The 14,365-nt window shown below is 45.2% G+C and overlaps 1 protein-coding gene across 1 annotated transcript in view; it reads right to left on the bottom strand.

The window, feature by feature from the left end:
* The window catches only part of LOC144774087 (transient receptor potential cation channel subfamily M member 2-like), a 900,698-nt gene that overhangs the window by 164,946 nt on the left and 721,387 nt on the right, over nucleotides 1-14,365 (bottom strand). The window contains 1 exon segment of the mRNA XM_078659113.1: nucleotides 5,383-5,501. Within this exon segment, the coding sequence (XP_078515239.1) occupies nucleotides 5,383-5,501 (119 nt within the window).

The following is a 14,365-nucleotide window of genomic DNA, read 5'->3' as shown; positions in this document are numbered from 1 at the left end:
GCTTCCCGCGTACACAATAATAAATAGTAATAACAAATCACTGAAAGCTTGGATTGTTCACTACCAGCAGAAATGTCCACTCTGCGAGCTTTCGGCCCCGGACGCCTCACCTTTGTCGTCCACAGCTTGACGGTCCAGTCAAAAGAGGAGGTCAAGAAGAGATGCGAGAAGTCGACGGGCCCCGTGCCATCTTTGGAGGAATGACAAAACAAACCTTGGGGAGGAAAAAAAAAAACAACCGCCCACCTCCACATGACGTTGTAAAAGTGGCGGAATGAGAAAAAATCACCGGAACGCCCACGAATCTGCTCCGAGAATTACGGACAGATCTCTCTTCGAATGGCTAGCCTCCATTTATGGAGCTAGCCAATGGAAGAGAGAGGCGAGTAAAAGGCCCTTACTGAAAATCAAAAGATTTCGCCTGCGCGAACACTGTTGCGCAGTGGACGCCAGGCAAAACCTAAAAAGCTGGGAAAATGCCCCCTTTGGCCGTGTTCAGCAGTGCGACCCCAGCAGGCGGGAGTGTTGTCGCCACTGCGAACTCTTTTGGAGGCAGGGGCCCTGCCGATGGTCAGGCAGAACTCTTTCCTATCTGCGCTGTAGCCCTTTGCATAACACCAGAGCGTAGACTGCCTGATGAGCCTGTCGAAGTGCTCCCTGTGGGGCTCGGGGAGTCCCTTTGGGGGGAGCAAGGGGAGCGGCTCTAAGGTGCCCTTACAGGTTGGGACATCCTCCGTAGTCTCCCCACGCAGAAGCACTTTGTTGTCAGTTGATGGTGGTGCTCCCCATTCTTCCCAGCGGACTGCTGGGGTGCTGCAGTGCTGGGTGTAAACTCGGGGCCCTTGTATTCCAACAGCTCGTGTCCGGGCAATAACGGAGTATGTGGGGAAGGTAGAGGAATGGAGCATTGGGCTTCACGAGAAAAGTGGAGCAGGAAATAAATAAATAGAGTGAGCGCGGTGCTAAAGCGTGCGATGCGCTTATCAAAGTAAAGTAAAATGTTGAGCGGGAAATATATAAATAACGTTTTTCATATCCATGTTTGAATGGCTGATTTTACCGGTATCGCAAAGGCAGCAGCGTGTTTATTTTCGCATCGTGCTTTCACTTTAAGTGTAAGCACGATGCAAAAGTAAACACGCAGCTGACTTTGCCAAAGCGGAATGCAAACAAAAAAGTGCGTCAGGAGTAATAAAGGGGACAATGTCACGACGCCGGCAAAAGATCAAATCCCGGTGGGCGTGGCCAAAAGGAGACAAGGCGGCAACAAGGAGGGACTAAGAAGCCTCCTTTACAATCAACAGCCAGCGTTTTGCATTAAAGTTAACGCTGGCCAATAAAAAAGATGGGCGGGGTTTCAACTCCGCCTCCTAGAGCTTTGGAATCTGAATTGATTCCAAGAAGCTCTCGGATGCTGAGAGCAGCACATGCGCTCTGCTTTCTCCAGCCGAAACCTAAAAATGGGAGAAAAGGAGTGAAGGGGGGTGGGTGGGAGGAGGGAGTGGGATTGAGTCAGGTGGCGAGGGGGGAAGAAAAGGGTTAATCACTGTGCGGGTAAATGGCACGGGTTACTTATCTCCTGTCATAGCGGTAGAACTCACGCCTTCGCTGCTAGGAACCCGCTCGGTACCTGCACAATCCTTCATGTAACCAGACCCTGTTGATTAGGTAACAGGGTCGGCCAACAAGTTTATAAATGCAGGCAGAAACAAGGCCACCGAAACCAGAAAAGACTAGGTGGCACTGGCTGCGTCAACGGTGAAGTGGTCACAGAGCCATATGCAGCCACGAGTGCCCCCATTGGACGCAGGGACGTGCACCCCAGACAATCTTGGTTTTATTTGGCTGCCATTGTTCACCTTGAGACATGTGTATCTCTATTGGCTCTGCCGACCACGTGACTACTTCACCGTTGACGCAGCCAGTGCTGCCTATTTTATTCTGGTTTCGGAGGCCTTGTTTCTGCCTGCATTTATAAACTTGTTGGCCGACCCTGTTACTTTACCAACAGGGTCCGGCTACATGAGGGATTGCGCAGGTACCGAGCGCGTGCCTAGCAGCGGAGGCGTGAGTTCTACCGTTATGAAAGGAGATTAGTAACCCGGGCCATTTACCTGCACAGTGATTAACCCTTTTCTTCCTCCCTCGCCACCCGACCCCATCCCCCTCCCTCCTCCTCCCTTCGCTCCTTTCCTCCCTTTTTAGGTTTCGCGTTCCGGCAATTTTGAGGCTTTTCGCTACGTCATGCGGCTGTGGGCGTGGTTTTTTTTTTGGGAGTTTTTTTGGGTCATTCCGCCGAAAGCCGCCGGAAGAAGTCGTCCTTGGTGAGTGCTTGCTGTCCTGTCTTCCCCCGCCCCCCCTCCCGCTGTCTGTGTGCCCGTTACCGACCCCCCTCCCGCTGTCCATGTGTGCCCCCTCCCGCCCCCCCCTCCCGCTGTCCGTGTGCCCGTTCCCACCCCCCCTCCCGCTGTCCGTGTCTCCGGCATTGTAAATGCTTGTTTGATACTCTTAGCTGAGTTTCACAATCTGCGCCCCTTTCCAGTATCTGCTGCACATCTCGTCCTTTTCTCGTGTTCTCTAAGAAACCCACACGGCCCCCGAGTCAGCTTTAATACATTTAGGTTGAGTGTTCGACCAGACTGCGTGGGTGTTTTTTCTCAGTGCGGTTGCCGTCGTGGAATATGCTTGCTCGTCGCCTGGCCATCTCTTCCTGCCAGAGTGGTGATTACTGTTTATGTCCCGCTGTCCATGTGTGCCCGTTCCCGTCCCCCCTCCCGCTGTCGGTGTGCCCGTTCCCAATCCCCCCCTTCCCGCTGTCCGTGTCTCCGGCATTGTAAATGCTTGTTTGATACTCTTAGCTGAGTTTCACAATCTGCGCCCCCTTTCCAGTATCTGCTGCACATCTCGGCCTTTTCTCGTGTTCTCTAAGAAACCCACACGTCCCCCGAGTCAGCTCTAATACATTTAGGTCGAGTGTTCGACCAGACTGCGTGGGTGTTTTTTCTCAGTGCGGTTGCCGTCGTGGAACATGCTTGCTCGTCGGCTGGCCATCTCTTCCTGCCAGAGTGGTGATTACTGTCTATGTCCCGCTGTCCATGTGTGCCCGTTCCCGCCCCTCCCTCCCGCTGTCCGTGTGCCCGTTCCCAATCCCCCCCTTCCCCGCTGTCCGGGTCTCCGGCATTGTAAATGCTTGTTTGATACTCTTAGCTGAGTTTCACAATCTGCGCCCCCTTTCCAGTATCTGCTGCACATCTCCTCCTTTTCTCGTGTTCTCTAAGAAACCCACACGGCCCCTGAGTCAGCTCTAATACATTTAGGTCGAGTGTTCAACCAGACTGCGTGGGTGTTTTTTCTCAGTGCGGTTGCCGTCGTGGAACATGTTTGCTCGTCGCCTGGCCATCTCTTCCTGCCAGAGTGGTAATTACTGTTTATGTCCTGCTGTCCATGTGTGCCCGTTCCCGCCCCCCCTCCTGATGTCTGTGTGCCCGTTCCCACCCCCCCTCCCGCTGTCCGTGTCTTCGACATTGTAAATGCTTGTTCTTTTTTCTTTTGTGATTACAGGGTGTGCCACTGTGCTACCACCACAATCCCGAGACCCATGTTGTAATTAATGGTTACACTCCATGTAAGAATACTTGTGCGTTGCATACTATTCGTGCCCAGCCACAATGTTTCTGGATTTATGTAGCATTTATATTCCATCAAGCTAATTGCTATCGGCAAACGCCGCATCTGGCATATGGGGCATAACTTCCCCTTTTGTTTTTAAGTTTTATTCTATCACGTTTTAACTGAGTGCACTTGTTTCCTCACAGTAGCACGTCTGGCTAGTGTTACGGATCAAGTGCATCACTATGAGCACAAGTGTTTGTATGTACTTTTATGACAAACTGATGAATACAACGCCTAATTGCTGGTAGTTCTTTTCTTCTTTTTGTTTGTTTGTTTATGTCTTTTAATCCACAACTCTATTTAGAATAAACCTGGTTTCTCTCAAACACGAGATCCTAGTGAGCGTGGCTCCTCTCATTATGAGACCGATTAAAACGATTTTTGTTTTAATAATTTTCACATTTATAACCTATGGTTAGGGTGGGTCTTAGCGTGCCTACACCGACCAGGTTTACCTTTTTCCAGTCCTGAAGAATGCCTCTTCAATGATTATACATAGGCTGAAACATGTTGACCATACACTAATGGATAGGGCTGGACAATTTATCTAACTACTAAATCCCACACTTTGGTTTTATACATGTCTGATTGGCTATTAATAAAATGTGTTTTGTGATACAATCAAGACATTTTTAACTCACCTTCACTTTCACTGAACACACAAAAAACCCAGCTCCGCAGTAATTCTGTTGTCGAAGCACACCAGGGTGGCATTCGGCCTCTCCTGGTGGGGCCCGATGATGAAGCATGTCACCAACAAGGTTGGTGAGTGAGGGCTTTATTAAGAACCTATTCGGATTCTTTACTTTTGCTCTATTCATATGCTTAATAAAGAGGCACACTCTTCTGTTGATTTTGACAACACAGGAAGCCACATCTGCACTCGTTATTTTTCAGCTGGGTCATTTAATACAAATCTGTCTTTAAATAACAAAGGATCATTTTAGTGAGGGTGTTTTTGCTGCAGCAGATGCTGTACACAAACCTGCAAGGTGTTTGGTTTCCAATTGAGACTTGACCACAGAAACCATGAAGTGAGGAAGGAGGCAGGTACTATAGACAGTGCACTGTAAAATCCAGTTGGTTTTTATACATATTCACATACGTAACTGGAAAATAAATGAATCGAACAAAACACCCAACTCTTTGATAAAGTGTAAAAGCCAGGATTACAACCCAAGTGTAAATGTTTACTGGTCCGGCACTTAGTTACAAGATGACATATCCTACTAGGTGCTGATAGCGAAGAAAAACTCAAGAAATCACAGTTAATTGGCCAATAGCACAACATAAACAATTGTGCTATAGATCAGGAGCTACAGCACCACGTTTGGCATTTAGGCACACCAAGATCATAAGCTACTGAAAATGGTACAAGGGAGCACCACCCCATTGCCAGTTCCCAATCCCACCGTCTGAGCCAGTGCCTTATTGCATGCCACCCTCTATGCCCACAGGCCCAACCATACCAAGGATCACAAGACGTAGAGACTATATTTGCACCATACAAATACCACATTAATACACCATTTGAGCAACTGAGTGCAGTGTGTCTTCAGTTTAACAATGACAGAAAGTAGTCAAAGCTGCTGTAAAGTGTTACCTTGTTGGTCCTGCAAGCACCTTGGTTACTCTGGACCATGCTATATACGACACTTCTAAATAAAATAAATGTACTGTCCAGGACACGGAAGCAACAATAATACCAACCTGCAGACTAAGCCGACTATGAAGAGCACAATCGCCAGAACATCCATCTTGTTCCAGTACGTACTGAGGTACATTTTGGCTTTAGTCAGAAAGTTCATATCTTGGTGGTCATAGCAGAGCTACCAAAAACAAGAATACTCAGTGTTAATACTTTTATTAGTGTGAGCTTTGAATTATTATGTATCTTTGTATTATCATCCTTCTCTTATACTGTAAAGCTCTTTAACAAACCTGTGGCATGGCCCATGCCATTTAGAACTGCTACTTAATAAATAACATTCAGCTCAAAGATACAAACCCTTGAACTAATCACATGACAAAGGAAGAGGTGTTTCTCTTTTCCCAATTTATAGGTAAACCTCCTCTTTAATAAATACTCAGGGGCGTCCTGGTGGGACGCTGACCCACCTCAGCAACACTACCACCACACATGGTTCAAGGTCTAAAAGTATTACATTTTGCACAGGTTCCACAACAGGCACGAATCTAAAGGAATCTGCCACACTCTGGATCACACCCAAATACACATTTGTTTAAGGAGGACTAGCACATTCTGCAGCACAATAACAAATTACAGTCTGAACCAACATGAACTCAACAAAAAAGCAATTTTTCCATGGCCAAACTAAATTTTAAGATTGACCTTGCTTATAAATCCACCTGCTAAGCTAACCCTTTTGATTTGGTATTTACTCAAGCTCAAACTGGGGTGAAATGTGTTCTAAAAATAATCGGGGATCATTTGAGGGATTTTGTTTACTGGAGATAGAGGCTTCATATGGAACTTATTTTAAAGAGTACAGAAGAGGGAATAGTTACGTATCTGTAATCCTACTTCTTCTCCACTGGAATCTTCGTTATAGTCAAATACACTGAACTGTGCCACGCACAAGCAGCATTCCAGAGCACTTTAAAGACAAGTGACAACAAAATATTTGCTACATAATCTTTGTTTTAAGTACGGGTAAGGGAAGATCACGACAAAGTAGCTATGCGCCACTGCCTAAGAAACTAGAAAAACTGGTACTGCATGCAAACACTCTCTCGCCCTGCCCTGCCAGTGACAGTCAAGCCAGTTTTGTTTTTATCGGGAATCACACATCCTGAAAGAACGTTAGCTAATTCCTTGGGCTTCACTCCAGAAAGGAGGTAGAGTTACTTATGACTATGAAGAAGATTTTTATAGAGGAGAACTAGGATTATAGATAAGTGTATATTCTTTCTCTTCCAGGGGACTTTCATTAATAGTCATAAGCATTTAATAGAATAGTATTCCCACCCCTTAAACGGCAGAGAAAGACAGGGCAGAATACTGAACATCACTATGCAAAAGATTCTATAGAGAGGATTGGTCCACTTAGTCATCTACCCTGGAATCTGAATCAACAAAATAAGGACTTGTAAAGGTATGTACGGCCGTCCACAAGGCTGCCCTGTATGGCAGAAATTGATACATTTCTTAGAAAAGTTGCATTTTTTTGTACCCCTTGTGGAAAGGGCTCTAGGTGTATCAGACAGTATTCCATTAACACTAGTTTAACAAAGTTAAAGGAGACTATGCACTTGCAAACGGGCTGCAGGTCCATAATTCACAAAGAGATGATTTAATTATCTTATCTCTTAGTGTTATAGATATTGAGGCTGGAAAGGAAATAGTCTGGAAAAAAGTTGGAAGGGATATAGTTTGAGTGGCATGGAAATCTGAAACTAATGTATGCCATGTTACTTTTAAATAAAAGGATTTACAACAAACAGCCTATATTGCACTAACTCAAGAGGCTAACAAGAAAGCTTCCAGCCAAGAAATATATTGCAAGGTATTCCTTATCAATGGGTCTAAGAGGAGGACACATTAATTTTAAATGTACCCTATGATTCCCACTGAGGAGAGGGTTTTCTTAAGGGAAGAAGGATGTTTTTAATCCCTTCTAACAATGTGTTTAACAATAGGGACCTTAAAAAAGGTTTGGAAGAATTGTTTATCATTAAGCAGTAATGGCTGTGAGATGTACCTGTTTTAAAGAACACTGCAGTCTAGCTGTCACTAAATAAAGAAGCTATCCAAGTAACGCTTCTTCTTGGTGTCTGGTTACTTCAACATTCTTCTGGATGAACCAAATGTAGAACTTCTTCCACTTGCAATTATAAGATGTCCTGGCGGATGGACCTTTAGCCTCTTTGAAAATATTCATGTAATTTTTTTTGTACTGTTTTTTATTGGCATTTCCATATTACATTCCAAAAGCACTTAGTGATACATTTCAGGAATATTACATGTAAATATGAATGAGGAACAATACTGCATCACATAATTTCTTACATTTTTTGTCTCAGAAGTACAATTTAGTTTGAAGTATACCTACTTATTGTTCATTAGCATTGCAATCCGTTACTTGAATCCAGTGAGGGATGGTTTGTGCAACATAGGAGCTCTTCAGTATTGATTGGCTTCCTGTATACCACCTTACTCCCCATTGTTTCCTCACATTATCATTATGTCACATATTGTGTGATGCAATCTATTTTTAATATTATCTCCTTCTATTGTATAGAAAAACAAATTACTTACCTTTGGTAATGCCTTACCTGGTAGAGTCTCTATTTAGCTGCAGATTCCTTGCCTTAGAATATTCCCTAGGCATCATTACTGATCCAAAAGGTTTTTGAGCAGTACCTCTGTGTGCTGGTAAGTGCCATCGTTTGGCTCCATGCTTCCATTGTCTGCGCTGGAAGTGATCTGCGTGCTGCCTATATAGGCACCACCCCAGGGCACTGACATCAGTTTTGTTTAATGAAATTTCTACACCAGAAGCACGGAGCTGGTACAGCGTCCTTATGAACAGACACTAAGGACCTACAAGGGACAAACTTTGGGGGGATTTCTTTTCACAGATTGGGGAGGCTGGGTGGGCCAGTAAGGAATCTATGGCTAGTTAGAGCCTCTACCAGATTATGTGCTATCGAAGGTAAGTAACTTGTTCATCTGATAGAGGCTTCTAGCCGCAGATTCCCTACCTTAGAATAGATAACCAAGCAATACCTCTCTACAAACAGATTTAAACCAGGAAATCAAGGTGGGCCGAACTGTCAAAGCGTCTATCACAAAGGACTTGACTGTCCAGTCAGTAGTGCTTTGTGAATGTGTGTGGGGACGGGCCAGGTCCAAATTCTGACAGATTTCCAGGTATGGGACTCCACGAGCTAACGCAGTGGTCCCAGCCTAGACTTGGCGAATTGAGCGGTCAAGCCCATGGGGGGGGTTGCCTCTTGTACAGCAAGCAGCAGATTTTAATGCAGAGCATAATCCATCTTAAGCTGGTCCTTTCCTTTTATGTACTGCCTTTCTTTTATTGACATGACAAACCTACTAAAGAGTTGTTATACACCTACAACTCTTTGGTAGATCAATGTAGAACGATAACAGTCTTTTTGGATCCAGGCAGTGGAGTCTTGACTTTTCTTTAGAAAAGTGAGGGGAAGCAAAGAATGTAAGCAGTGTGATGGTCTGGCCTACATGAAAAGTGTCACCACTTTCAGTAGAGGAGGCATTGGTTGTCAGAACCAGTTTGTCTGTGAAAATGATGTGTAGGGATGGTACACAGAGAGTACCTACAGTTCGCTGACCGTCTTCTCCAATGTAATGGCCACTAGAAAGGCAGTTTGGATGGTCAAGGCTTTCTCTGCACCAGGGCTTCAGTCCTCTGGTTAGCAGCTCTTCGGTATCCATATCATATGCCACCTAAATACTAAATGTAGGGGTGTTAAAGGGAATCACAGGTAGTTGCCAATGGCCTACCAACCTTTAGGGTCCCTATACCCTGTAAGTGACCACTTACTGTGTGTAGGGGCACTACCCTAGTTCTGATAGCCTATTTTCCTGCCAGCTCAAGACGGAGGATTTGGAAAAGTAGTGTCTACATCTGAAGATGACCGGGTGACATTTCAAAGGAGGCACTGCCTTTGTAGCTTTCCGGGTCTAGAGGAAGTGTGAAGCACCTCTGCCCAGAGAAGGCTTTGTTCCTGGCATCATCCCATGAGGTCAGAAACATGTCTGGTTGGGGACGGTTGGCTAAGACTAGTACGACACCACACCAGTGCTTGGGAGGTTTTATGGGGACCCTCTAGAGTGTCCTCTATGTGTGTGGGTGTTTGTTAATAAATAAATCACTGGCATCATTGAGCATTTATTAAGATTAGATGTTTGGTAGCAAACATCTTAGGGTACAGGGAAGCCATCATGGAGCTAGGAAACTTGTAATGACAAGTATTCAGCCCATTCACCCTCTGGCTTCCCTGTGCACTTACAATATCCAGGAATAGACTTGATATTGAGGGGTTGTATTTGCACATGCAGATATGTCGACACATGTGATATAGTGTGCCCTGTCTTAGGACTGTAAGGCCTGTAGTAGGGTTGGCTTACTTATACCTCATGCTATGTATGTGGGTATGGCACACAGGGATGTGTAATGTTTTGAACAAGTGCACACAATCACTTGTGATTTGGCCGCACAGCTTAGAATTCTTTCAACGAAATTAACTGAGTTAACGCTTTAGTGTACATACAATAAACACATGTTTGTCAATTACTCAGTGATTTTTATTGTGGACCACTGCCCAATAGTTTTGTAACAATTACACACAGACTGTATTCAATAAATCGAGCAGTGTGTCTTGGTGGGTCTGTGATTCAGTGCATAGGTCTCGGAGTGGGTCTCAGACACTCAGGCAACCACTCTCAGACCCACTCAGAGACTCATACACCACTCACAGACCCAGTCAGTGAATAATGCACCTATTCACACTCATTGACACTGAATTGAATTCCCCACCAAGCATTATTCTTCCTTCTGGAAACTCCATCATAGTGCGTCCCAAATCTCGTAATGCTTTTGCCTGTAGCCCTGGGGAAACATAGACAAACACAAGAGTTAGTGGCCCTCCCTCCCCTGTCCACGACACCACTGCCTATCTACCTAGCTCGTCAGTCCAGGTGTGTTCTGTTGACATCTAAAAGGATTTGCGCACCATTATGCTGACACCCCGTGAACCAGACGTAAACCCAGATTGCACCACCTATCAGTAGCCCTACCTGTCCAATGCCTTACATGTGTTTCCCACCAGTTGTGTCCCGTAGAGCAATACCACATCTGGGGCGTGTCATTTTATGAACTGCAGTACTATTCTCCTCTTCACTTATCCCCTATCCATTTACATTCCAAGTCTACATTGTTTCTCACCCATCAGGCCTATTTTCACCTCCCCGCACCCCTTTCCCACTCCAACCCACGCTCCGGTGGTTGGGCGTACGTAAATATTCGCCCCTCAGATCACCTGCATCTCACAGCCATCGTTTATTCCTGCACATGTACCATCTCTTCCAACTTTCGCTATAAACTTTACTTGACTGTTTTGTGACTGAACTGAAGTAACTCTTGATCCTCAACTTTCCCCCTCCCTGCTTCCCCGCACTGTGGGATTCGTACTGCCCATGTCCCCACTAGTGCAGAGTGCCTGTCACCCTCTCTTGCTAAATTACCTAGAAAATTGGGGGGGTGGTAACACCCTTCTCTAGGCCATCAGCCAGCTTCTATATCTCCTCATTCTACTAATTCAAACATATTTAACTGCAAACTGTATCACTTAGCATGAGTATTGTCCTCTTGATCTGCCAGGTGCGTTTTATCATTGCTTCAGCTGTAGAAAGAAAGGTTCATTCCATCTGGCACTCATAGAGGGTTAAGGACGATTGTCTTTTGGGAGAAGGAGCCCTTCTTTTCATTGTGTGCTGTGGTCCTTCGCCAGTCTCCAGCGCGCCAGTCATTCTTTGCTGGCTCGAGGTGCAAAAGAACTCTCTGCTCTCTTGGGGACCCAGTGATCCTGACAATATTATGTCTCACTCAACCTTCATAGTCATCCAGTTGAGTCTCTATCCTTTTCTGAGCAGCCTGAAGTTCTTTGATCTCTTGTCGCATCTGACGGGTTTCACTAGTGAGCTCCAAAGTTACCACTTCCAAGGTTTCCACTTTTTTGCTCGTCTTTTGCAAATCTACTCTTATCAGCATTATTTAAATAGCAATGGTGTAAATTCTTTGTTCCAATGATGTGCGTACTCCCGTTATGGCTGCCATGACATCCTCAAGTTTAGGCTCCTCCTTGGTTGAGATCGTCGTCTTATCTGCCTCTCTTTTATTTGCGGCATCCGTTTCACCCACTTTGTGGGTGGTGTATTTATCTAGCTTGGTTTGGAGTGTACATTTTTGTCACTTGGTCTCAGACATTTCGTTGTGTCCAGAGAAGAGCCTCCACGGGTGCTGCCCGCCGCCTGCTCTTGGGATATATATCCCTTGCTGGCCTGTCAGGGTTTGTCCGAAATGCTCTGAAGTCCGACACTCTTAGGGTTTTATTCCTCACTGTCCGGTGCTCATCAGGGGTGCCCCATATACTTGATTCCCTGTCCCCACTGGATGGCGGATCTGTTGTCTCCAGTTGCTCCTTCCTGGGGCCCACTTTATTGTGAAGTAGGTATAATGCAGGACTCCTCAAATCCATATTGGGTCAAAATCGTGCAGTGCCTGATAATTCTCCTGGAATCTTTCCACCCTGCTCACAGCAGATGCTTCTTGGCAAAATCCTCATGAGGCTCTATCTCCAGCCGTTGTTTGGTGCCATTTTATCTAATGCGAAGATCAACCCAATGCTTCCACTGACCCGGGTGGGTTCCCCCTAGTGTCCTCAGCTTCTCTGATGCAGGTGGGGGAGACCCGCCCTCGATAGGATGCCCGACCGGGGTCCCGCTTTGTAGTTTGGGTTTTGATTGATGAGGAGCCGCGACGTGTCCTGGATTTTGACCGGCTCCCTCGGAAGTCACCTGAGGCTAGCGCAGGCTCAAGCCCCTGGGGCTTCTCGGGCCTAGATGGTGGACGGCTCCTTCTCGACAATATCTTCTTTGATGGTGATTTCTGCGTTTGTCATTCAGCAGCAGGTACAGATCTGACCCTCCGCTGCGCTTTTGGGGGAATATACAGATCTATGTGCAGATATTTGGGCTGGCTTAGGCCACGGAAGGTGGGAGCTTTACTGAAGTTCGGCCATTGCGCTTGGTGCCGGTAGGTTCAGGAATGTCCAGTTGGTGCTTGCCAGTTGGGCAGTTGGAGGGAGGCATCTGATCTAACTTGTTGTGTCGCTGTAGCTCAGACAGGAGGTAAGCCATCTAAATCTTGGAGTTACGTCCAGGAGCCTTGGTTCAGGTCCAGTCTTCAGACAGCAGGGCATTCCTTCTTCTGAATCTTCCACAGGTCCAGGAGTATGTAGATGATACGTTTTCAAGGTGCTACTTTCATCTCCAGTGCCAGCCTGTGGGTTGCAGATGCTCCCCTTTGTTTAGCCTCCCCCTTTCCTAGATATGACTCCAAATGGTGCAGGGTAACAAGGGGCAGGCAGACTTAGGTGTGAGGTGCATTTGTGAAATGCAGGGAAGGTAACCCTTAGAATTAGAAAGGGGGTGGGCATAACCCTGGGGCTACCCTTTGAACCTCAGGAAGGCTGATTAAAACCCCCAGGACAACCTCCTTGGGAGAGAAACATCCTGCCTCCCCATAAAGCCCTTTTCCCCCATGGCGGGAAGGAATACAGACAACACCACAAGAGAGCCATTTAGAGGCATGTGATCATGTGCACTAGTAGAAATGTTTATTTTGTTTAGGTAGAACAATGCTAAAAGTGGTATTTTCAGAATAGTAACTTAGAATCTGGCTTTACCATTAAATAGGATTTCAAATTACTAATCAATTAAATTGAAGAAGCCTTTCTCTATCCATTCCCAAAATTATGTTATCACACGTATTAAGTGTAATAAGGTGAACCGGTGTTACTGTACAGGAGAGACAGCCTTACAGCAGTGAAAAATGACTTCAGCAGTGTCACTGTCAGGACATTTAAAATACACATAGAAATGCCCTACCTTTAAAATACCATGAACCCTGCCATAAGAGTGGTTAGGGCCTCCCTTAGGTGTGACATAGAAGTATTTGATAATAAAATAATGCACAAACTAATCACCTCTAAGGGTCTCAAGGCACTGGGGCCATCTGTGAGATTAAGTGACCTATTGCCCAGAGTCACATAATGCTGAGCTAATCTGCCTCCGGCACAGGGGATCGAACCATGAGACCTGAGCTCCAGAGTCAGTCGCCCTGGCCGCTGCGTCTCACCTCTTCCTATTAGAAAAGAAGCTTTAAGCCTGGCAAACACGTTAATGTTTCCAAGTCAAAAATGGCAGTTTAAAACTGCAAAACAGGCTGCAGTGGCAGGCCTGAGACATGTTTTACAGAGCTATTTTTGTGGGTGGTGATCCAGCGGCCTATAGAAAATATATCATAAACTACGCTACCCAATTTTTTAACCTATAAACAAAATTCTATACTAAATATGGACCCATTTATAAACCTGACATATTTTGGGCCTACTGAATCAGGTGGTCAAGTTAAATCTATATACACATTATCTACAAACTATATACATTTTATACATTTGCGAAAGGAATATTGTCATTAGAATAAAACTCAACCATTTAAACGACCACCATAGGCGACGTGATCTAGCTAATAGTAACCTACACTTCTGAATAACCAAGACCAGCTTGTTTGTCAAAAGTAAGAATTTATTTACTAAATTATGGTATATAAGTTGAAAGTTTTATAAATGAATTTTATTAGCATTAAAACAAGCATGATTATAATGAAATATGAGAAAATTACAATTTAAGCAAATGAATCAATTTTAAAGTAAATATATAAAGTTTAGCATTTCTAAAACCTAATTCCCTAACTGAGCTAAATAGATAGAAATTAAAGTAAAGTTCTTTGAGGATTCTTACGTGCTCCACGCAAAGTCCAGCAGCACATCACCCTCATCGGAAAGTCAGAAAGCAGCAGCCAGCCCATCCCTAAGGGCATGACTTTTTATACCTTTCTACACTAAC

This window comes from Lissotriton helveticus, chromosome 8 (genome assembly GCF_964261635.1).
Source record: "Lissotriton helveticus chromosome 8, aLisHel1.1, whole genome shotgun sequence".
In the NCBI taxonomy this organism is placed as follows: domain Eukaryota; kingdom Metazoa; phylum Chordata; class Amphibia; order Caudata; family Salamandridae; genus Lissotriton; species Lissotriton helveticus.
This window is presented reverse-complemented; position numbering and strand designations above follow the sequence as displayed.